The 25,731-nt window shown below is 42.4% G+C and overlaps 1 protein-coding gene and 1 non-coding gene across 2 annotated transcripts; one reads left to right on the top strand and one right to left on the bottom strand.

Annotated features, from left to right (window-relative positions):
• Positions 1-310: 310 nt before the first annotated feature.
• Positions 311-21,409, bottom strand: RBM34 (RNA binding motif protein 34). Its single transcript, XM_049789002.1, has 11 exons — positions 21,340-21,409; positions 21,081-21,258; positions 20,282-20,418; positions 19,034-19,265; positions 14,850-14,909; positions 11,837-11,880; positions 10,792-10,875; positions 10,558-10,621; positions 8,302-8,341; positions 7,288-7,406; positions 311-739 (listed from the first exon to the last, which is right to left on the bottom strand). The coding sequence occupies exons 1-11, from the start codon at positions 21,390-21,392 to the stop codon at positions 461-463; spliced, it is 1,290 nt and encodes a 429-aa protein (XP_049644959.1). The 5' UTR covers positions 21,393-21,409; the 3' UTR covers positions 311-460.
• LOC126031445 (small nucleolar RNA U13) lies at positions 3,205-3,308 on the top strand. Its single transcript, XR_007503320.1, has one exon. It is a non-coding gene; the product is annotated as a small nucleolar RNA U13 (small nucleolar RNA).
• Positions 21,410-25,731: the final 4,322 nt, after the last annotated feature.

Raw genomic sequence — 25,731 nt, 5'->3', positions numbered from 1 at the left:
AAGGTGTCTGCATTGCCTGCGCTAGCCTAGGACGGACTAAGGTTCGATCCCCCAGGGTCCCATATGGTCCCCCAAGCCAGAAGCGATTTCTGAGTGCATAGCCAGGAGTAACTCCTGAGCATCACCCAAAAGACAAAAAAAAAGAACATAGGCTTCTACAGAGTGGAAAAAAAGCCAACAGGAGGTTTCTAATATTGGTTTCTTGCCAGACCTCCAATAAGTTATTGCAAGTTAACTTACAGTGGTTTTTAGCTCTTGTTCCAATGCCAGTCCAAGGGTTGAAAGCCACTGAGCTATTGCAATCCATCACTACTGATCTGCATACTTTTAATGCTCCAAAAGCAAAGGTACAGTTACAAACTTACAAATTTTTACAGATACTATCCATACAAATTTCTGAAATTCCACACAGGACTTTATACACTTTAATTACTAATACGCAGGATGAAAAACCTTCTGCCTATTTCTGTTTTGACTGTTTCTTAACTTGTCCACTTTTCTTCTGTCCTTTCTTTTTCTTCTTAGTAGGAACAGCTTTTTCTCCAATAAACAAACCTTTAGGGTGTCTCTTATCTTTTGAAGTAAAATTCAAACCCTGCTTAGGTTTACTGACATTTTTCAAATTGTGATTTGAATCTTGTTTTACTTTTTCCTTATTAACAGAACGCATGACTCTGAGTTTTCTTCCCATCAGTTCAGAATTATTTAATTTCAGAGCAAGGTGCACAGCATCTGTATTCTGCAATAGAAATTAGTGTCAATTTTCATGAGAAATATATTTGCATCAACAAATAAAATAGCAAACTTAAAAGATCAGAAGTTTTCGGGAGCCCAGAGAGATAGCATGGAGGTAAGGCATTTGGCTTGCATGCAAAAAAATGGTGGTTCGAATTCCAGCATCCTATATGGTCCCCTGAGCCTGCTGGGGGCGATTTCTTTTTTCTTTTTGGTTTCCGGGTCACATCCGGCAGCACTCAGGGGTCACTCCTGGCTCTACTCAGAAATCGCTCCTTGCAGGCTCGGGAGACCATATGGGATTCAAACCACCAACCTTCTGCATGCAAGGCAAACGCCTTAACACCATGCTATCTCTTCAGCCTGCCAGGGGCAATTTCTGAACATAAGAGCCAGGAGTAACCCCTGAGCACTGCCAGGTGTGGACCCCCCCAAAAAAAAGGATCAGAAGTTTTTAAGCTTGTATGCAGACCTTGTCCATTTCCACAGCCAAAATTTCAAGTCTAAATGTGTCAGCAGCTATGCTTATATTCTAGTTTTATTTTAGTCATGTCCCCAAATGTTTCCCTAGCATGCTAAGCTAATAATCAGATAATCAGATAATCAAATAATCAGATAGATCACAATCCAATAGGCTTTATTTTTCACACTGTAAAATGAGGTTTCGACTAACTGGATTAGTCAAAGGCAATATTTTCTACCTTATTCTCCACTAAGGTTTTTTTGGTTTTTTTTTTGTGGTTTTTGGGTCACACCCGGCAGTGCTCAGGGGTTATTCCTGGCTCCAGGCTCAGAAATTGCTCCTGGCAGGAGGGACCATATGGGGCACCAGGATTCTAACCGATGACCTCCTGCATGAAAGGCAAACGCCTTACCTCCATGCTATCTCTCCGGCCCCTCCACTAAGGTTTTTTTTGCCAATATCCTACTGTACTAGTGAACTGAGAACAAGGAACCTTCTGTTATTGTCCCTGAAACTGCTGGACTGAATACTGTAGGGATTTGATTATATCTCAAATTCTAGTATCCTTTTATTCATATACCGAACTATTAAATACTAATATTCCACAATATTCATGAGCAGTCTGTTAAGGAATTTAACAAATTTATCAAGTTTAACTAATTTATCAAGTAAAGGCCAAAGGAACAGTAAGAGAGCTATAATACAGTAGTGTTGAGGTATCAGGTTCTGTCACCCCTTCTTTACGGCTGTTAGTACATATCAAGTTTGGGGATTTTTATTTGGTTTCTAGGTCACACCCAGCAGTATGTGGGGTTTACTCTTGGCTTTGTGATTCAGTATTATTTCTCACAGAGCTCAAAAGACTACATTCTGGGATTGAATCTAGACTGGCTGTAAGCAAGGCAAGCATCTTAACTAATATATTATCTCTTTAGCCTCCATATGAAGAATTTTAAAAGTTGAGACTGGGGCCCGGAGAGATAGAGCAGAGGCGTTTTCCTTGCAAGCAGCTGATCCAGGACCAAAGGTGGTTGGTTCGAATCCCGGTGTCCCAAATGGTCCTCCGTGCCTGCCAGGAGCTATTTCTGAGCAGACAGCCAGGAGCCAGGAGTAACCCCTGAGCACTGCTAAGTGTGACCCAAAAACCAAAAAAAAAAAAAAAAAAAAAAAAAGTTGAGACTGGAATTAGTAGAGCAGAGTAGAGAACTTCTGCCTTGCACATGGCTGGCCCAGGTTTTACTCAGTACTACATATGTTCCTCTGAGCCTGGTCAGAAGTGATCCCTGAGTGTAGAATACGGAGTAAGCCTGAGCAATGACAGGTGCAACAACATTCAAGTCTTAAGAAAGATCACATTAAAAAATATCACATTAGGGCCCGGAGAGATAGCACAGCGGCGTTTGCCTTGCAAGCAGCCAATCCAGGACCAAAGGTGGTTGGTTCGAATCCCGGTGTCCCACATGGTCCTCCGTGCCTGCCAGGAGCTATTTCTGAACAAGACAGCCAGGAGTAATCCCTGAGCAACGCCGGGTGTGACCCAAAAACAAACAAACAAACGAAAAAACCTAAATGAATAAATGAATGAATAGGGGTTGGACAATATAAATTATTTCGTGCCTGCCAAAGGGAAAGACGTGGGGATGAGTGGGAAAATGGGGACAATGGTGGAGAGAATGCCACACTGGTGGTGCAATTGGTTTTGGGACACTGAATACAAAAACAAGTGGATTTTGTTTTTTTATTTTTTGGTTTTTGGTTTTCGGGCCACACTTGGCCGTACTCAAGGGTTACTTCTGGCTCTGCACTCAGAAATTGCTCCTGGCAGGCTCGTGGAACCATATGGAATACCACATAGCAAATCCGGGTCCTTCAGAATCAGCTACATACAAGGCAAATGCCCTACCACTGTGCTATCACTTTGACCCCAAACTATATTATGAACAACTTTGTAAATCATATTTGAAAATATAATGGTGTTTAAGTAATAAAAAAATACATAATATGGGATCCTTTTCTGGTTCATAAGCATGATGATCGGATTTTCACACGCCTGTGTGATATGTGCCTCCCTTCAACCTTGTTATGACGTCGGCACATGAGCCTTCTGACATGGAAAAAAATATCTATATATATATGTAATATTTATATATTATATAATTATTATATTATACATTATATAATATGTATTATTACATTATATAAATATACATATATAGGGACTTGGAGACACTATCATGGTTAAGGCACATGACTCGCATGTCTCTCTGATCTGGGTTCAACTCCTGGTACCTCATAGTCCCTAACTATTAACTGGATGCAGTCCTGGAGGCTTAGAGTACTGCAGAGTATGAGTTGGGAGGCTCCCGGCACTGCCAAAGTGGCCTGGATATTCCCAGCACTATAAAGGGACAGAGCAGAATTGTATCCTCAGGCTCTTGGATTAAGTCAATGGCCTGGTTGTCCAAAACTCCCAGAGGGGACCCTGAACCTCCTGAGTATCTCATAAACAAACAAACAAACAAATAAATAAATATCAAGGGCCTGAGATAAATATGGAGGTAAGGCACTTGCCTTAGCAGGCTGAAGACTCCCAGCACTACATACGATTCTCAACCACCATGATGGATCACTCTGTAGAGTAGAGCCTACAACTCACATTAATTTAATTTTTGGGTCTTTTTCGGGGGGAAGGCCACACGTGGCTGTGCATAGGGATCATTTCTGGCAGAAGAGACTATCTGGAGGTGACAGTAATCAAAGCCTTACCTATTATACCATCTCTCTAACAACAAAAAAGGTAACATGGGGACAGATACTAGCTGTAATGCATGCTTTGCAACAGGATGCCCAAATTTGATCCCTGGCACATTGTCCCTAGAGTACACCAGGAGGGGTCACCAAAAGCTGAGCAAGGAGTAGCTCTGGGACCTGATGGATGTTACATAAAAAATAAATAAAATGGGGCCGGCGAGGTGGTGCTAGAGGTAAGGTGTCTGCCTTGCAAGCGCTAGCCAAGGAAGGACCGCAGTTTGATTCCCCCGCGTCCCATATGGTCCCCCCAAGCCAGGGGAGATTTCTGAGTGCTTAGCCAGGAGTAACCCCTGAGCATCAAATGGGTGTGGCCCCCCCCCCAAAAAAAAAAAAAAAAACAAAAAACAAAAAATAAAATAAAATAGGGGCTGGAGAGATAGCATGGAGGTAAGGCATTTGCCTTGCATGCAGAAAGACGGTGGTTCAAATCCCGGCATCCCATATAGTCCCCCGAGCCTGCCGGGAGTGATTTCTGAGCATAGTGCCAGGAGTAACCCTTAGGCGCTGCCAGGTGTGACCCAAACATCAAAATAAATAAATAGGGGCCGGGAAGGTGGCGCTAGAGGTAAGGTGTCTGCCTTGCAAGCGCTAGCTGGCATAGGATGGACCGCGGTTCGATCCCCCGGCATCCCATATGGTCCCCCCAAGCCAGGGGCGATTTCTGAGCGCATAGCCAGGAGTAACCCCTGAACGTCACCGGGTGTGGCCCAAAAACCATTAAAAAAAAAAAAGCTTAAAATTCAGTGAATTTGGGGCCGGGCGGTGGCGCTGGAGGTAAGGTGCCTGCCTTGCCTGCGCTAGCCTAGGACGGACCGCGGTTCGATCCCCCGGCGTCCCATATGGTCCCCCAAGAAGCCAGGAGCAACTTCTGAGCGCATAGCCAGGAGTAACCCCTGAGCCTCACAGGGTGTGGCCCAAAAACAAACAAACAAAAAAAAATTCAGTGAATTTAAGATACAAAAACCACCCACTTTCGTGGAAGATACCATTCACCTAATACCCATCAGATAAGGAGCTAATATCTAAGATATACAAGGTACTGACAGAACTAGAAGAAAAGAACTAGCAAGAAAAAAAACATCTAACGCCATCAAAAAATAGGCAGAAGGCCCAAAAAGCAATAAATAAATAAATAAACAAACAAACAAATAAATAAATAAATAGGGAGAAGAAATGAACAGACACTTCCTCAAAGAAGAAATACAAATGGCCAAAAGACACATGAAAAAATACTCCACATCACTAATCATCAGGGAGATGCAAATCAAAACAACAATGAGGTAGTACCGTCTCACACCACAGAGACTGGCACATATCACAAATAACAAGAACAATCAGTGCTGGTGGGGATGTGGAGAGAAAGGAACTCTCATTCACTGCTGGTGGGAATGCTGTCTAGTCCAGCCCTTGTGGAAAACAATATGGAGATTCCTCAAACACTGGAAATTGAGCTCCCATATGATCCAGCTATACCACTCCTAGGAAAACAAAAATGCAATACAAAAATACCTTTCTCACACCTATATTCATTGCAGCGCTGTTTACAATAGCCAGACCCTGGAAACAACCAAGATGGCCTTCAACAGATGAATGGCTAAAGAAACTGTTTCGTATATGTAATATTATGCAGCCATCAGAAGAGATGAAGTCATGAAATTTTCCTATACATGGATGTACATGGAATCTATTATACTGAGTGAAATAAGCTAGAGGAAGAGAGAGAGATACAGAATAGTCTCACTCATCTATCGGTTTTAAAAATAAAAGACATTAGGGGCCTGCAAGATAGCATGGAGGTAAGGCATTTGTCTTCCATGCAGAAGGACAGTGGTTCAAATCCCGGTATCCCATATGGTCTTCTGTGCCTGCCAGGGGCGATTTCTGAGCAAAGAGCCAGGAGTACCCCCTGAGCATGCTGGGTGTGGCCCAAAAAAAAAACAAAAAGAAATAAAAGACATTATTTTAATAATGCCCAAAAATGAAGGCCGTAAGGATCAGCTTACCACAAAGTGGTGAATGCAGTTAGAGAAATAACTACACTAACAACTGCCATGACAATGTTAATGAGTGAGAGAAGTAGAATGCCTGTCTCGAATACAGGCAAGAATACAGGTAGAGGGGGAGAGAGATAGGAGGCATTGGTGGTGGGAATATTGACCTGGTGAAGGGGGGTGTTCTTTTTATGACTGACACCAAACTACAATCATGTTTGTAGTCATGGTGCTTAAATAAAGATATTATTTTAGGGCCCGGAGAGATAGTACAGTGGTGTTTGCCTTGCAAGCAGCCGATCCAGGACCAAAGGTGGTTGGTTCGAATCCCAGTGTCCCATATGGTCCCCTGTGCCTGCCAGGAGCTATTTCTGAGCAGACAGCCAGAAGTAACCCCTGAGCAACGCCGGGTGTGGCCCAAAAACTAAAAAAAAAAAAAAAAAAGATATTATTTAAAAAGGGGGGAGGGGGCGGGGCCGGGCGGTGGCGCTAAAGGTAAGGTGCCTGCCTTGCCAGCGCTAGCCTTGGACGAACCGCGGTTCGATCCCCTGGTGTCCCATATGGTCCTCCAAGCCAGGAGCAACTTCTGAGCGCATAGCCAGGAGTAACCCCTGAGCGTTACTGGGTGTGGCCCAAAAACCAAAAAAAAAAAAAAAGGGGGGGAGGGGCCAGAACGATGGCGTCTGCCTTGCATGAGCTAACCTAGGATGGACCATGGTTCGATCCCCCAAGCCAGGAGCAATTTCTGAGCGCATAGCCAGGAGTAATCCCTGAGCATCACCGGGTGTGCCACCACCCCCCCCCCAAAAAAAAATTGAGTGAACTAAACACAATTTTGCACAATCAAGTCAATTCTTGAAGGAACAGATTCAGAGATTTAACTTTTTTCTAGATTTATCTAGAATATTAGCAATAGTATGAAGAAAGAGAAAGTCAAATTCTGACGAGGTTCAATTAATTACAGGAATGTATTCTATTAAAGCTGATTAAAAATTTATAGTTTGTTTTGTTTTGGGATCACATTTAGCAGGGCTCAAGTGCCTCTCATGGCTGTATGCTTGAGGTCATTACTGGCAGTGTTTACAAATTCTGAGGTGCTGAGGCTAAGCCCTGTCCTCAAGCTTGCATGGCATGCATTCCAGTACATTGAGCTATCTCTCCAGCCCCAAATTTAATTTTCTGAAGGAAAAACTCAAGGGTGTGAGTAAAAATTATGTCTGAATGAGTAACAATGATCAATTCTTCCAGTGTATTTTAAAGGACAATGAGTGCACTTGATTCCCATACCTCAAAGAGCACATAGCCAAACCCTCTGCCGACTCCTGTGACTTTGTCTCTCACGATCCTTACAGCAACAATGCTGCCACAATCCAAAAAGTGCTCTTCAACGGTAGATTCTTCAACTTCTACAAATTCAAGCAAAGTGGAAATAAAGACTTGGAATCACTCTAGAAAACTGGTGATATTTAATAAAATAAGGAGTCTGGCATATCTCTATGAAGATTACCGTATTTTCTAGCATAAAAGACGACTTTTGAAACAAAATGTCTACCAAAAATCGGGGGGGTCGTCTTATACACCGAGTATATCCCGAAAAATGTTTCAATATGCTGCTAAACAAAAATTGTCTGAATATTGACACAAAATGAATTTTCCGGGCCCGGAGAGATAGCACAGCGGCGTTTGCCTTGCAAGTAGCCGATCCAGGACCAAAGGTGGTTGGTTCAAATCCCGGTGTCCCATATGGTCCCCCGTGCCTGCCAGGCACTATTTCTGAGCAGACAGCCAGGAGTAACCCCTGAGCACCACCGGGTGTGGCCCAAAAACCAAAAAAAAAAAAAAAAATGAATTTTCCAACTTGATCCTGCACCAATCACTACAAGGCTGCTCGGACTGCCTCTCTAACTCAGCCAATCCAAGTAGGCTTTTGATGCATGCAAATTAGACAACGTTCTGGACCCGAATCTACACTGTAAAAAGCCTGCTCAAATGGGCCAGAGTCAGAGAGGAAGTCTATTCCAGTAGAACCTTTGAACCTTTACTTGTTGTGATTGGCTCACTGTGGTACATACAGTTGCAACACAGGAACGTTCTGTCTCATACAGCGAATATAGGCCTAAACCTATGTTTTAACTGCAAAATTAGGGGGTCGTCTTATACGCCCAGTCATCTTATACGCCGGAAAATACAGTAGTCAAGTTATGATCAATGATTTTCAAACAGTCTCAAAGCAAATCTTAAATATTCAGTTGGTATTTCCCCATGAGTATAATGAGAAGTACTTGATTAAAATAAACTTACTGTATGGAAGATTCCCCACAAATACTGATCTCTTGTCTCTCTAAAACACAAGGAACATTAATTAAAATTACTGGAGCAGAAAAAAAAAGGTTAGACTAAAAATCAGCCCTTTCCCTCACTCTACTATGCACCAGCATTGTGCTTTCCTTCTAACTCTCCCACTGAAATGAGAGTACCCCAAAAAGGAGGGTTTTTTTTCTCTTCACAGATGGCACTAACACATGGCATGACTTAAGAAAGACAGACAACAGGGCTGAACACAGCAGGTAGGGTGTTTAATTTTCACATGTCTGATCCGAGTTTGATTTCCGGCATCCTATATGATCCCTCAAGTATTGTCAGGAGTAATTCCTGAGTGCAGAGCCAAGAGCAACCCGAGCATTGTTGGATGTCACCCAGAAACAAAAAGAAAAACAGGTCACAGGAACTGTGGCAAAATCTTCGAGCGTGCCAAACAACAAATATTTGAGATTTTGCTTGCCATGTGGTCTCGTTACAACACTTCACCTCTGTGACATGTGTTATAGTACAATAATACATAACCTAGCGGGTACGATTAGAACCAATAAAACTTCATTTATTACATCAGGCGGCCAGTAGATTTGGCCCCCAGGACAGTTTGCTGATTCTGTGCTCACAAGACAACCTAAGCCTGGGCTGCTGATCAGGTCTGTTATTTCTCAATGAGGCTGATGTGACACAGAAAAATGCAGCACTCCATGTGTGTATATTGTGAGTTCTTACAATCCATCCTTCATTGATCTCAGGAGGACCTATTAAAACCATATCTGGTCACATCCCTTAAGCTTATGAAGCAGCTTCTGGAAAAAATTCATATTTAATATGGCAGACCAGGATCTTCATGATTTGGCCTCTATTTCTCCATAGTAAACTTTTCTGTCTCTTGTCACACGATCCCAGTAGCAGCCTTTCAAGTTATTTTGTCCTTCACGAAGCAAAGTCAACCCTCTTCTTAGCTAGGAACTGTTTTTGCCTATGTAACAAATGCATGTCTCTTTATTTCCTTTTTTATATTTATGATTTTGGGTCACATCTGGCAATGTTCAGAGGCTACTCCTGGAACAGTGCTCAGGTGCTGGTGGATCATGTAGCCAGGATCAAACCTAGGCATCCAGCATGTGCACCAACCTCAAGCTATCAATCTAGCCCCCAGACTCATCTTTCAAGTCTGCTTTAGTGTCTGTCTTCTAGGTAACCCTTTGTCCCTTTCTTTTTGCTTTGGAGCTATACTCATTGAACCTCGAACCTTACTCCTGGTTCTGCTCTCAGGAATTATTCCAGTGATGCTCAGAGACCATATGGGAGACTGGAGATTGAATCCAGGCCAGCCGCATGCAAGGCAGGTACACTATCTGCTGTATTATTTCTCCAACCCATACTTTCTTGCTGCCATTTCCCCAGTGCCCTGTTCCTGAGTTGACAAAGGACCTTGGGTATATATGATGGTATTTATCATAAAAATAGTGCAGTGATCAATCCATCTACTCTTACTTAGCTTTACACGGTAAAGTCCTGAAAAACTCAAACTATATATTGGTATTATATTGCCTAACATAGAAAAACTATTTAACAAATAATTTAACTTTTTAATTTTTGAAATTTTATTAAAAGAGATTCTGTGGTTTACAATACTTTTTATAACATATTCCATGTTTAATACTATAATATTACTAATGATTTCTCATACTCTCTAGGAAATTGACCAAAAAGGTATCTTCAATGAGATGAGCATAGAGGCAGACAATAATTTAACTTTCTTGTCCTCAGACCCTAAAATGATCATTACCCCAATAATCTCTAATCTATGTTTCAGCCTAACTCTCCATGATCACTGAACTCAGAGAGAAGACCACATTCATTTTTTGTTTGTTTCTGGGCCATACCAGGCAGTACTCAGGGCTTACTCTAAACTCTATACTCAGAGGTTACCACTGGTGTTGTTTGGGGAGTGATGGGAGGCATGGGGGACAAATATGGGAACATTTGTAGTGCTGGAGATTGAATAGGTTGGCTGCATGCAAGGCAAATGCCTATCCATTATACTATCTCTCCAGCCCTAGAAGGCCATTCTTGAGGTTGATATACACTCCTGAATACAGGAGCAAAGGCAGTTCCTTTTGTGCTTTCTTTCTTTATATTCATCACTAATTTCACTTCTCTCCTAGCAGAATCTCAGAAGAAATATATTTTTCCTACATAACCTTAGTATCTTGAAACAGTTCAAATATTACTCACAGATGAGGTTTCAGATGCTAAATCCACTCTGATACGAAATCCATCTGCAATTTGGGCTCCATTTCTGTTTAAAAATGTGAAGGAAATGGCTATTAAAAATGAGCATGAGTTAACATGACATAACTTATTAACATAATATTTGCTCTGAAGTGAAACACAAAAGCAAAATATTTTTACTTTACACATAATAATAATAAGTATAATAATCTTGTTAAGCCTCAAAAAGAAAATTACCTTTTCAATGCTTTTGCAGCAGAACTCTCATCCTTAAAAACAACATAAGCGTGGATATTTTTCTGATCAGGATGAATTTTACGTCTATGGTCAAAAAAAGTAAGACAGTGTAAAAATAGGTTATTCTTAGAGTGACAAAGTTTCTTTTTATACCCATTCGACATATGTGATAATAAATTCCAGGCCCAATGAGACAGTACAGAAGGAAAGGTGCTTGCCTGTCAAATGCCCACCTGAGTTTGATGCCCAGCACCACATATGGTTCCCAAAACACTACCAGGAGTAACTCTTGAGCACAGAGCTAGTAGAAAGTTTTGAACACATTTGGAATGACCCAAAAACAAAATAAACAAAAGAAATCCTGGGAGAAATGTTTCAGGTTTTTGGTATTTTTTTTAATTATTATTTTGTTGGTTATTGGATTACTTTTGTTTTGGTTGGGGGGCCCACACCCGGTGACGTTCAGGGGTTACTCCTGGCTATGTGCTCAGAAGTTGCTCCTGGTTTGGGGGACCATATGGGATGCCGGGGGATCAAACCGAAGTCCGTCCTAGGCTAGCGCTGGCAAGGCAGATATCTTACCTCTAGTGCCACCGTGCTGGCCCCTATTGGATTACTTTTAGTGGTACTCAGAGATCACATCTAGTGGGGTCAGGGAACCATAATAGGTATGCTGAGAATTGAACCCCAATTGGTGGTATACAAAGCAAATGCCCTACCCATTGTATTATTGCTATTGATAGATGACCCCGAAGTATCATCTTTTTTATACTTAAACATATAAGTACTTATAAGTGTTTCACTATAATACTTTTTTTGAGTTGACAATATATTAAGGACAAAATTAAAATAAATATCACAAGGTACAGATCCCACAAGCTATTGCATTAACATCCAATGAGCTCCAAGGCTGAAAATGTGGTAGCAACAAAGCCAAGTATATAAAATTCCCTTGTCAACACTATACCATCGCCAACAATAACAAAGGGAAGGGGTAGAGAAAACTGAAAAACAAGAGACTACTTTCCTTCTCTCATAAACTTACTTTATTGCTGCCAACTTTTTGGAAATCATTCCCTCTGCTGGAATCTTTTAAGAGTAAAAAAATATTATTTGAAATAACATATCACATTAATTAAACATTATGTAATTCTCTTTTTTGCTTTGTTTTTGGGCCATTCCTGGCAATACTCAGGGCTTACTCAATGCAGGCTTGGGGAATCATGTGGGGTGTTAGAGATTGAACCTGGGTCAGCTGCATATAAGTGCCCTCCCTGCTGTCCTATAGCTCCAGCCCCTAATTAATTGACTTTTATATATCTAACTTTAATATATGACTAAAACATTCTTTTTTTTTTTTTTTGGTTTTTGGGTCACACCCTGTGACGCTCAGGGGTTACTCCTGGCTATGCGCTCAGAAGTTGCTCCTGGCTTCTTGGGGGACCATATGGGACGCCGGGGGATCGAACCGCGGTCCGTCCTAGGCTAGCGCAGGCAAGGCAGGCACCTTACCTCCAGCGCCACCGCCCGGCCCCGACTAAAACATTCTAACACGTTTTTGTTAGTGCTGAAGACTGAACTCTCAAGACCTTACCCAGGCACAGCAAGTGCTCCATCACCGACCTTACCCCCAACATCACTTTGGTCCCAAATAGAGCATCCTTATATTTTAGGAAATACTAGATCAGAAATAACTGTTCTAATACTATGTGACTATAACACAGTGGCTTTGGAAAAAAAACAGGAAATGATCACCAATCTAGACGAAAGTAGACATACTGTCTCCAAATGCAGAACTTGAAACTAGGTCTCTAACCATGAGGGGACACTGAGGATGCCCATGAATGAAAGTACAAAAAACTATTTCATAAAATGAGCAAAAAAATAAAGCAGCATTTATATATAGATACTTAAGAAAATATCCTATTTAAAGTATGATTTACTAGGAGCTGGAAAAAGAATTCAAAGAACTGGAAGACATGCAGGAGCCCAGGTTCATTCCCAAGTCTGATACCCTAAGCACTGCTGTGAGTGGCTTCTGAATACCACCAGGTAGCCCAAACACAAGCATACACAACATATGCACACACAAGCACACAGTTAGGTATAGATAGAAAATTTGATCCATAATAGCCCTTTGTAGGGGTAAGAGTAAGAACTCAGATGAGGGAGGAGGAGGAGGAGAAGAAAAAAAAAAAGAAGTCAAGTGAAACAAAATAAAAAGACAAATTCCAAAGAATAAATTAAGAACTGAAAGCAGGAAGGGATAACAGTAAGTTGCAGGGTCCAAGAAATGAGTCCAAGAATTGCAATCTAGGGAGCATCAATGATACATATCAGGAGGCAACCCAGACTGTGTAAAGAATAGTCACATGCTGAAATTAAGGTACTAACTAGCAAGATGGCAAAGTAAATGTGATGTATAAAGAACAGATCTGGGGGCCGGGCGGTGGCACTAAAGGTAAGGTGCCTGCCTTGCCTGCGCTAGCCTTGGACGGACCGCGGTTCGATTCCCCCGGTGTCCCATATGGTCCCCCAAGCCAGGAGCAACTTCTGAGCACATAGCCAGGAGTAACCCCTGAGCGTTACCGGGTGTGGCCCAAAAACCAAAAAAAAAAAAAAAAAAAAAAAGAACAGATCTGGGGAAAAGGCTGAAGATAGATATACGTGTTAAAAATAGAGAAAACACAATATAAAGAAAATTATTAAGACTGAAAATAATCTTAGAAAATGTGGTGCTGGGCCTGGAGAGATAGCACAGCGGTGTTTGCCTTGCAAGCAGCCGATCCAGGACCTAAGGTGGTCAGTTCGAATCCCGGTGTCCCATATGATCCCCTGCACCTGCCAGGAGCTATTTCTGAGCAGACAGCCAGGAGTAACCACTGAGCACTGTGGGTGTGGCCCAAAAACAAAAAACAAAAACAAAAAAAAACAGAAAATGTGGTGCTTGGGCTCAGATAGCATGGAGGGAGGGCATTTGCCTTGCATGCAGGACGGTGGCTCGAATCCCGGTATCCCATATGGTCCCCTGAGCATAGATCCAGAAGTAACCCCTGAGTGCTGCTGGGTGTGACCCAAAACCCAAAACCTCAAAAAAAAAAAAGAAAAAGAAAAAAAGAAAATGTGGTACTTTTAGAAATGCAACAAATTTTGCCTTTTGGAAATAAGCATATGGCAATGGTTGAAGAGATTTTTTTGTTATTACAACTGGGGAGTGGAGGGTACTATCTGAATCCAGCAGGCAGAGAGCAAGAATGCAACTGAAAACATTCTACAGTGTACAGGGTCTCCTTCAAGGATGTAGACTTATCTAGCACAAAATTTTCCTAGTGGCAAGATTGAAAATTACAATGAACGAACGGTAGGGTGTTCGTTCACCTTGCACGCAGCTGACCCAGGGAGAACCTGGGTTCAAGCCCCGGTGCCCGATATGGTCCCCCAGGCCAGGAGCAATTTCTGAGCTCATAACCAGGAGTAACCCCTGCGCGTCACTGGGTGTGGCCCAAAACCAAAAAACAACAACAAAAGTAATATTAATGATATCAAGGTTGAAAAGCTCCATTTTAGAAACTACTGGATGTGGCCCCCTCAAAATAAAAAAGAATTAAAAAATAAAAATTTTCCATATGCTTGCACATTATTTTACACACACACACACACACACACACACACACACACACACACACACACACACACACACACACACACACACACACCCCTTAGATATTTAAAATACAAATAATGCTGGATCGGCGGGAAAAAAAGATACAAATAATGCTTATTTGTATCAACTTACAGTTGATCTAGATAGTGTTCAGTTTGTGAAATCAGATATTATTTACTTTTATAAAGTTCAGTTATAAGTTAGTTTTGGGCCACACTAGTCGTGCTCAGGGATCACTCCTGGCCATGCTTGGGAAACCATACGGGATGCCGGGGATTCGAAATCTAGGTCACCGCATAAAAGGCATATGCCCTCAAGCTGTACTATTGCTCCAGCCTGATAAATACATTAAGTTTTCCTATGAGATTTTGAAGATGAAGAAAACATAACGTACCAGAGAACGAAATCGTACAGATTCTATTTGTCCATACTCTTTAAAAAGTGACTTCAGCTTCTAAAAGAAGAAAATATATTTTCAGTATAGTGTCAGAACATCAGATATGTACTACAAGTATATAATTGTCTGATAATCTTTTATTGTGAAGTTTAATTTTAGTAATGTTTCAAAAAAATAAACTAAGTCAAAAACAATAGTTAAAACTTGAAATAGGGGCCAGAGAGATAGCACAGTGGTAGGAAATTTGCCTTGCATACAGCCAATTCAGGACAGACAGTGGGTTCGAATCCCAGCATCCATCCCATATGGTCCTGAGTCTGCCAGAAGCAACTTCTGAGCAGAGTCAGGTATAACCCCTTAGCACCGCCAAGTGTGACCCAAAAACAAACAAGCAAAAATACCCTTAAAATAAAATAAACATGATTTAAAAAAAAACATAATCAAGTTCATGTTAAGAATAAGAAAGTGGGGGCCCGGAGGGATAGCACAGCAGCATTTGCCTTGCAAGCAGCCGATCCAGGACCAAAGGTGGTTCAAATCCCGGTGTCCCATATGGTCCCCCGTGTCTGCCAGGAGCTATTTCTGAGCAGACAGCCAGGAGTAACCCCTGAGCAACGCTGGGTGTGGCCCAAAAACCAAAAACCAAAAAAAAAAAAAAAGAATAAGAAAGTGGGGCTGGCTCGGTGGCGCTAGATGTAAGGTGTCTGCCTTGCCAGCGCTAGCCTAGGATGACCCCCAGCGTCCCATATGGTCCTCCAAGCCAGGAGTGACTTCTGAGTGCATAGCCATGAGTAACCCCTGAGCGTTTCTGGGTGTACCCTCCCCAAAATAAGAAAGTACATATTTTTGTAATGCAATCTTCTAATTTTTATCACTTTAAAACTAAAATTATATACCGTATTTTCCGGCGTATAAGACGACTTTTGAAACAAAAAAAAAAAAGTCAACCGAAAATCGGGGATCGTCTTATACACCAAGTATATCCCCAAAAATGTTTCAATATGCCGCTAAACAAAACAAAACAAAACAAAAATCAGGCTGCAGAGTTTCCAAATCTCTTTCTTGGGGGCTCCCAAACAGTACTCAGGAGTTCTGGGGGCCTCTTCTGGCAAAACCCAGCTAACCGTGTTGGTGGTTCAGAGCTAGGGTCCAAGGATGGGGTGTTGTTTGGTTCAAGTAGTGGGGGAGATTAGCTGATGCCACTGGGGAATTGCCAGAAAAGGTGCCTATGATAAGGGACCAATCACTGCAAGGCTGCTCGGACCACCTCTCTAACTCAGCCAATCCAAGCAGGCTTTTAATGCATGCAAATTAGACAATGTTCTGGACCCGAATCTACACTGTCAAAAGCCTGCTCAGATTGGCCAGAGTCAGAGAGGAAGTCTATGACAGTATAACCTTTGCTTGTTGTGATTGGCTCACTGTGGTACATACCGTTGCAGCACAGGAACGTTCTGTCTGATACAGCGAATATAGGCCTAAACCTATGTATTAACTGCAAAATTAGGGGGTCATCTTATACGCCCAGTCGTCTTATACGCCAGAAAATACGGTACCAAAAATCACATTGGCTGAAACCAGAAATAAATTAATCTCTTTTGTTTTGGGGCCACACCTGGTGACGCTCAGGGCTTACTCCTGGCGCTGCACTCAGGAATGGCTCCTAGTGAACTTGGGAGAACCATATGGGGTACTGAGAATTTAACTGGGGTGGGCTGCGTGCAAGGCAAGCCCTACCCACTGTACTACTCTACCCACTATACCCATTATCACTTCAGCCCCAGAAATGAATTTTCAGAGTCCCAGGTGAGAAATATCACAACTGTTCAGAAGGAGAATCATCAGATGGGAGACCAGAGGAAGACTGAAGGGACTTAGCTTGTCTTGGTGTTATGTTAGTATAGCCTTGCATGTGGTTGACCTAGATTCAATCCCTGTTACCCCATATAGTCCCCAATGGCGAGGAGTGAAGCTTGAGCGCAGAGTCAGGAGTAAGCCTGGAATAAGCACAGCCACAATCCATTACAAAATAATTGCTTCCAGGAGCAATTTCTGAGCGCAGAGCCAGGACCAGCCCCATGAGCGCCGCCACGTGTGACCCAAAAACCAAAAAAGTCAAACCCAAAAGAGCACAAGTGCCCAACTAAAAGAGAGCAAACCTCAGGAGGAAGCGTGACTGAGCGTGTGAACGCCACCACCTGATTCGTGATCTACAACCATAACTTAGTACTTAGAGCTCAGTGAGCTTCACTGTAGAGCGCGCGGACCTCACAAGCTAATGTGTAACCCCACACACCTACGTGTGGCAGGCATTACAGCTGAAATAAAACAGACATGGACCACAGCCATGTGTGTACAATTCCCTGGTCTTTGCAATAGCAATGAATGAGAGGGTGGAGGAGGGGGGTAGAAGAAAGAATCAACATCTTGTCTTTGCAACTCAAGAAAAATATATGTCACTTGGAGGTGGGATTTCCTTGGGCTTACCCAGCAATTTTCAGAGGCTCTGTGCTCAGGGGTCCTAGCAGTGCTGGGGAGACAGGGAACACCTTATGTGGTACTGGATACTGAACAAGGACCAATTTCATGCAAGGTAATCACACAAAAGATGGGAATCTCTCTGGCTTTCTTACAAACTATTCTTTTTTTTTTTCCCCTTGGGTTTGGTCCACACCCAGTGATGCTTAGGAGTTACTCCTGGTGCTGCACTCAGGAATTACTCCTGGTGGGCTTCAGAAGACCATAAAGGATGCCAGGGAATTGAACCCAGGTCAGCTGTATGCAAGGAAAGTACTATCAGCTGTGCTATCTTTTCAGTTCCATATTCTGGCTCAAGATGTGAAGATAGTGTTAGAATGAAAGGTAGAATAATAATAATATCCAAGGCAATTCTAACATAGAAATAATTTCTTGGGTAATATACCATATACACTCACTTCCTTTGAAAGAAGTTTATCCTAAAAGATAAATAACCAAAGCTAGCTACAAAATAAAATGACATGTCTTATTCTGCAAAATACACAAATTAAATACTGGGACAAAAGGTAAGGAGAAAACCAGAAAACCTTTGGTATTTTTTTGTTTCAAAGGAATAAAATGTAAAATTTTCATAAAGAGATGGGAAGAATTATGACCCTAAGTACCCTCAACAGTGGGAATACCACATAAATAACATATGTTTTGGGTTTAGTGAACATTAAATAATTGAATAAACTTAAGATGAATTCATAAACAAGTATTTACTGTGCCTGTGCTACAGATTAGGAGGTTTCAGGAATAGAGCAGTAAAAATAAATATTTCTTTACATATAGTGTGCTCTACAGGCATGCAAGGAAAATAAGGCTAAAGAAAATAATCTCAGGTAGGAAATCATGTGCAAAATCCAAAGATTAGCAAAGTCAGAATTAGGGCAGTGACTGATTATAAGAATGGAAAAGAGAGGGGGCGGAGAGATAGCATAGAGGTAGGGCATTTGCTTTGCATGCAGGACAGTAGTTCAAATCCCAGCATCCCAAATGGTCCCCCGAGCCTGCCAGGGGCAATTTCTGAGAGTAGAGCCAGGAGTGATTCCTGAGCACTGCTGGGTGTGACCCAAAAAAAAAAGGGGGGGGGCCGGAGAGATAGCATGGAGGTAAGGCGTTTGCCTTTCATGCAGAAGGTCATAGGTTCAAATCCTGGCGTCCCATATGGTCCCCTGTGCCTGCCAGGAGCAATTTCTGAGCCTGGAGCCAGGAATAACCCCTGAGCACTGCCAGGTGTGACCCAAAAACCACAAAAAAAAAAAAAAAAAAAAAGAATGGAAAAGAGAAAGGGGCCAGAGAGACAGCATGGAGGCAGGGCATTTGCCTTGCATTCAGAAGGACAGTGGTTCAAATCCTGGTATCCCATATGGTCCCCTGAGCCTGCCAGGAGCAATTCCTGAATGTAGAGCCAGGAATGATTCCTGAGCACTGCCGAGAGTGACCCAAAAACAAAAACAAACAAACAAACAAACAAAAAGGATGGAAAAGAGAAAGTAGATACTAAAATTAATTTATAAAGGAATTTATAAGAAATTATGTATTAATAATTTCTTTATTGGATTATTCAATAGATAACAAATCAATAATAAACTTATGAAACAGAAACAAAGTCATGAGTTAAATTCTCTAACTCTTTGCAATACAGTTCACAAACTTACCTTTTTATTAAACGTGACAGGCAAATTTCCAACAAAAATTGTTCTCTCATTCTTTAATTTCTCCTCTTCTTGGTTGATTTTAATTTTCTTTCTTTGATTTACAACTGTTTGCTCTGCATCGTCATGTACCTCTTCATCTGTTACTTTAATACCCGATTGAGAGGTTTTCCTTTTCTGTCCCCTTTTCTGGTTAAATTCTTCTTCTAAATCAGCATTTGCTAGAGCATTTTCTCTTTTTAGGGCAAAGATAAAAAAAATTCAGAAAAATCAGATCTAGTATTTGGCAAAATATTGACTAGAATTATATCTCTCCTACTTTTAGTTTTTCTAAACACAAACTTACATTCATAAATAAACTCAAAATTAAAAAACATTATCAAAAAGTGAATGAGGGGCCGGAGCAGTGGCGTAAGAGGTAAGGTGTCTGCCTTGTGCACACTAGCCTAGGAATAACCACAGTTCGATCCCCCAGCGTCCCATGTGGTCCCCAAGCCAGGATCGATTTCTGAGCACATAGCCAGGAGTGACCCCTGAGTGTCACCGGGTGTGATCCAAAAAACAAAAAAGAAAATAAAACCAATGTGGTCAGTATAAAAATCCACATTTCCTAATTCAATAGTTCTGTCATATTAAGAGGACAGCTTGTGAACAGTACATCCTAAATGGCAAAAGCAATAAAAAATAAATAAATAGAAAACATGGGGCCAGAGTGGTGGTGCAAGCAGTAGGTATTTGCCTTGCACTAACCTAGGACGGACCACAGTCCAGTCCCCTGGTGTTTCATATGGTCCCCAAGCCAGGAGTGATTTCTGAATGCATAGCCAGGAGTGACCCCTAAGCGTCACCAGGTGTGGTCCAAAAAAACTAACTAAATAAATAAATAAACATGATGCAAATGTCTGAGTGATCTCTGAACAGTGATCCAAAAGTAGATGGGCTGGTTTTTTGGTTTTTGGGTCACACCTGGCAGTGCTCAGGGATTACTCCTGGCCGGGTCAGAGAGATAGCATGGAGGTAAGGCATTTGCCTTGCATGTAGAATGTTGGTGGTTCAAATCCCGGCATCCCATATGGTTCCCCGAACCTGCCAGGAGCGATTTCTGAGCATCTGAGTAACCCGAGCCAGGTGTGAGCCAAAAAACAAACAACAAACAAACAAACAAAACAATAAATAAATAAACAAATAAATTTAAAAAAACTCTTCACCATCTCCTAGAATTTAATCATCAAATAACACATTTCTACCAACCTGTTGGCCAATTTTTTGTCTGCATTAGAAAGTTTCTTCTTCACTTTTACTTTCTGGGTAGGTTCCTGCAAATGTGGTTTTTGATTTGGGGATGTATTTTCTTCCTTCTCATCCTGTTTCTTTTGGCAGGTCTTTTCCTTGAAAAGTTCAAAGTCATCTTTGGAAATCCAATCTCATCCGTTTTAATCTAGTCTTCCTAAATTAACACCTCCCCCCCCCCAAATACTGGTATATTCGGTAACAAAAGATGACTTAAAAATGAATCCGATCTTTCCCAATTCAGAATACACAACCTGCAAACAGACCGCTAGGTTTGATTTCTATTTTTGTGGGCGGAGTAGAGATTGCTCAGCCAGGTTGGAAGGCCAAAAGACAGCTTTCAGGAGGCCGGGTTGGATGCCAGTATCTCATCCAGATGCCAGAGCACAGCTGGGAATGGTCCCCATCATCACCATATTATCATGATCAAAGTCATCATCAGAAATCAGGTCAAGGATTTTTTTCCATTTTCCCCATTTTTCTGGACCTATGCAAACAATGGCGATTGCTACTATCACACCTTTACTTTTATTTTTACTTTTATCCTTTAAGGAAAAAAAATACAACTCACTGAGCTTAAAAACAATTGTAGTAGAATGCCTGTCTCGAATACAGGCAGGGGATGGGAAGGGGGAAGGGGGTAATGTTACACTGGTGAAGGGGGGTGTTCTGGTTATGACTGTAACCCAAATATGATCATGTTACTTAAAAAAAAATCATCTGCTGCAGCAGCAATTCAGAACAGAACATAGTGACTTACTTTAGGCACGGGCACGTAAATGGGCTGAAGCTGAGGCTCCCAGCTGCTGAAGAGGGTCGCCAGGCGCCCAGTGCTGCTGCCTTTGGAAGGAGGCTGGCCTGGGAATAAGCTGTCAGCGACTTGTCCCACCAGATAATCCCCGGCCACGTTCTCTCCAAGGCCCTGCTCCGGCTTCTCCCTGGATAACACCAAAGTGGCATCACCAAGCAAGCTCCCCCAAAACCCTGGATCCACCGAGCATTGGGTGCCATTCACTCACCGCTTCTGGGGCCTTTTCTGTTTCTTGCATTTGCCCTTCCCTTCTAAAACCATCTTATTTTTATGATTGGGGGGTTGTTGGGCCACACCAGGGGGTGCTCAGGGGTTACTCCTAGCTCTGCGCTCAGCAATCACTGCAGGCAGGCCCGGGGGATTCCAAAGGCTGCCGAAGCTCGAACACGCGTCAGCCGCGTGCAAGGCCAACACTCTCCCCGCAGTGCTAGCGGCTCGGCCCCCACCCTTGCAAGACCATCTTGGACCCCCAGGTCGCCTGGAGACGCAGCACGTGAGCCCGTTTCCGGATCGCGGCTGCTTCCGCTCCCAAGCCACGCCCCTTCCGCTAGACGCTGATTGGCTGAGTTTGGCTGGCCCTGCATACTTAGTCAAATTTTTTCCTTACGACAGCCGCTGCCCTAGCACAGAGGAGACGGTGTTGGCCTGGACCCGGTGGTCGTGGGTTCGATCTCCGGTATCCCTAGGGTTCCCTCTTCCTCCTCCCCTGGGAGCCTGTCAGGAGTAAGCCTTAGCGTTGCTGGATGTGGCCCCAAAACAGAAATAAATACATAAATAAATAAAATAAATAAGAATGGGAAGAGTTTGGATAAAAAAAATTTTTTTTCTAAGAATTAGAGATACAAAGAATTAGAGATGCATGGTGTTCTTTGCTTGACTGAAACCCAACTACAATCATATTTGTAATCAAGCAGTTTAAATATATATATATATATTAAAAAAAAGAATTAGAGATACAAGGGCCAGAGAGATAGCACAGCAGTAGGGCGTTTGCCTTGCATGCAGAAGGATAGTGTTCAAATCCCGGCATCTCATATGGTCCCCCGAGCCTGCCAGGAGCAATTTCTGAGCATAGAGCCAGGAGTAACCCCTGAGCGCTGCTGGGTGTGACCCAAAAACAACAAACAAACAAACAAAAAAGAAGGTTAAGTAAATTATTACATTTTCAAAGCTAACAAGAAGTGGGGTTAGAAGCTTCACCCTCGAATACTATACTGTATTGTTTGTATACTTCAAAAAGCTTGAATGTCTATCATTTGAGGTCCATGTTGAAACACTTTGCAATGGGAGATTCTGGCCCCAGCATGCTGGTTTAATAAACCTCGCTGTGTGACTTGCATTACTGTGTGCTCTCTGTTTCTTTCCTCCCCCCCCCACCCTACTTTATCTCTTTTTTATTAATTATGTGAACAATGATGCAAAGAAAGAGGACAAGGTAAAGTTACAGTGGAAGGACAATCACCCAAGCTCTCGGATTCTTTTGGGGTAAAGCCAAGATTGAACGCTAACAGAACCATGCCCCGGTTGTAATTTGTTGCCAGGGTAGCACAAAGTTTGCCTTTGGTTCCCTCATTGTCAGGGTGACTTGAAACCTGCCTGTTCTGATGATGGAACTCAAAGTTTGGATGTGTAAGGCCACTCTCAGAGCAACTGAAGCTTAAGTCAAGCCAACATGACAAATGTTAAGGGCTTAGGGCCCACCTGCAACATATATAGTTTGGAGGGGTTTTTTTTTGGGGGGGTGGGGAGCCACACCCAGCTGTGCTCAGGAGTTATTTCTGGCTCTACGCTCAGAAATAGCTTCTGGCAGGCTCAGGGGAACATAGAGGATGGCGGGGATAGAACCTGGGTCTGTCTCAGGTTGGTCGCATGCAAGGCAAACACCCTACCACTGTGTTATTGCTCCAGCCCCAAAGTTTGGAGTTTTTATTCCTGATAGAAAGGAACACCTCTCTTTCTTAAGATATCCCCATTTTACTGGTTCTATGGAAAAAAGAATAAAGGATATAGCCATGAGGTAATATTGAGGCACCAGGGGACTATGCTTATACTATTTATCCGTCAGAAGATTTCATACTCTATAATCCCTGATACATATGTATAATAACACTTTTCTCAGAAAATACATATAAAGAAATACACATATCCCCCTTTTTCTGCTGAACAAGTTCAAAGCAACAACAATGCTCCCCAATAAAGAAATACCATATACATATCCCCTCCAGTCTGTTGATCAAGTCCAAGGTGGATGGGGTCTGAATACTGCTTCAGCTAATGAAGTGATCTGTCAGTTGAAGCCAGGCAGGGAAGTGGTGGATGTGATCTGCAGCTGCTGGGTGGAGACACAGGCTGAGATCAGTCCCTCAGCCAGAGCCCACTTGAAAAGCCAATTTTGGTCGTGGACAGCAATCCACGGTGACACAAGATTGAAAGGGTTTGTGGCTCTATGGTAGTGGGGCGGTACTCCAGAGCATAAGGGGTGCTGAGCTGTAGAGGTAATATGATTTAATAGGGAAAGCAACAAATCTGGGATAGGTAAGCACAGTGAAACATAGGGAAAGTTTGCTGAGTGGCAGGTGTGGAGGGGGAAGGTAGCAGGGCTATGTACAATACAGACATGTTAGTTGACATCAGATATTACCCAAAGCAAAGGCATTCCCCAATTTCCTCTTTCTTTTCACCAAGCCCTTTGACTGGTACAAGTCCACCTGGATAGAACCTTTTGTTTCTCATTCAACCTTCCCCCTCTTGGTGAAATGTATGCTGGTTTAATAAAAAAGGATCAGTCTGGCTTGGTGCACAGAAAGACCATGAGTTGAGAAGCAAACTCACTCCATGATTCTCTTGTGACTGGCTTGGTTTAATAAAAAAGGATCAGTCTGGCTTGGTGCACAGAAAGACCATGAGTTGAGAAGCAAACTCACTCCATGATTCTCTTGTGACTGGCTTGGTTTATTAATTCTTCACGGCTACTCTTCTTCAGACCTGTTCACCTGGGGTTGAAAATATGGTTCGTGGAGTGACTTTACAATGTGGGATGATTTACACAGATGGACATTATGTACAACACAGACTAAGACTAACATAAAGGTGTCTACCACACATACACACATGAACACACATACATAATTAATCGAACAATATGTTACAGCTGTATAAGCCATCTAGGATGGTAAATGGGAATGGTTCAAAGCACTTCAAAAATATAAAGTCGGGGGCCGGAGAGATAGCATGGAGGTAAGGCGTTTGCCTTTCATGCAGGAGGTCATCGGTTTGAATCCCGGCGTCCCATATGGTCCCCCGTGCCTGCCAGGAGCAATTTCTGAGCATGGAGCCAGGAATAACCCCTGAGCACTGCCGGGTATGACCCAAAAACCACAAAATAAATAAATAAATAAATAAATAAATAAATAAATAAAGTCGGGCCCGGAGAGATAGCACAGCGGTGTTTGCCTTGCAAGCAGCCGATCCAGGACCAAAGGTGGTTGGTTCGAATCCCGGTGTCCCATATGGTCCCCCGTGCCTGCCAGGAGCTATTTCTGAGCAGACAGCCAGGAGTAACCCCTGAGCACCGCCGGGTGTGGCCCAAAAACAAAACAAAACAAAACAAAAATATATGTATATATATATATATAAAGTCAGCAATCAAGGTGATAGGAAATGTTAAGCCACTTACTGTAGTAGCTAATTCCTAGGAATCACTAATGAAGGTAGACTTGGCTGTAAATACATCATAGGTTAGATTGTGTATACATAGTTCTCAAACCAATAGGCTTTCCCCTAAACTTCTGTGAACAAAAACATTAGCACATTTCCGCAGATACATTTAAATTGAAAATAAGTTGCTAAGTGGTCAGAGGGATAGCACAGCATGAAGGACATGTTCCTTGTACATGGATGACCTGGGCTTGATCCCCAGCATCCCACATGGTCCCCCAAGCCGGCCAGGAGTGATGTCTGATTCAGGAGTAATCTCTGAACACTGCCAGGTATGGCTCCAAAACCAAGGTGCTTAAATAAATTATTATTAAAAATAATATAAATAGGGGCCCAGAGAGATAGCTCAGTGGCGTTTGCCTTGAAAGCAGCCGATCCAGGACCAAAGGTGGTTGGTTCGAATCCCGGTGTCCCATATGGTCCCCCGAGCCTGCCAGGAGCTATTTCTGAGCAGACAGCCAGGAATAACCCCTGAGCACTGCCGGGTGTGGCCCAAAAACCAAAAAATAATAAATAAATAAAAATAAAAAATAAATAGGGGCCAGAGAGAGAGCACAGCGGTAAAGCATTTGCCTTGCATGTGGCTGACCAAGGACTAACAGTGGTTCGATTCCCAGCATCCCATGTGGTGCCCTGAACCTGCCATGAGCAATTTCTGAGTGCAGAGCCAGGAGTAACTCCTGAGTGCAGCCGGGTATGACCCAAAAACCAAAATATATATATATATATATATATATTATATTATCATATATTATATAAATAAATAAATTTTAATTAATTTTCACTTGTTTTCAAGTGTAAAAAGAAAAACTACAAGGTCAGGGAAGCAAATAGCTAACATTCTAAATTGATAGTGTTATCAGAAACATTAAAGGGGCCAGAG

The sequence above is a fragment of the Suncus etruscus genome, chromosome 15 (genome assembly GCF_024139225.1).
Source record: "Suncus etruscus isolate mSunEtr1 chromosome 15, mSunEtr1.pri.cur, whole genome shotgun sequence".
NCBI classification, from domain to species: Eukaryota; Metazoa; Chordata; class Mammalia; order Eulipotyphla; family Soricidae; genus Suncus; species Suncus etruscus.
This window is presented reverse-complemented; position numbering and strand designations above follow the sequence as displayed.

Excerpts from the sequence above, each read along its gene's own strand:
- RBM34 (XM_049789002.1), bottom strand. The coding sequence starts at position 21,392 with ATGGTTTTAGAAGGGAAGGGCAAATGCAAGAAACAGAAAAGGCCCCAG. Across the intron at positions 10,876-11,836 it reads AAAAAGTTGGCAGCAATAAA|ACGTAAAATTCATCCTGATC; the intron begins GTAAGTTTATGA and ends TTTTGACCATAG. Across the intron at positions 740-7,287 it reads TTGGCTATGTGCTCTTTGAG|AATACAGATGCTGTGCACCT; the intron begins GTATGGGAATCA and ends TTTCTATTGCAG.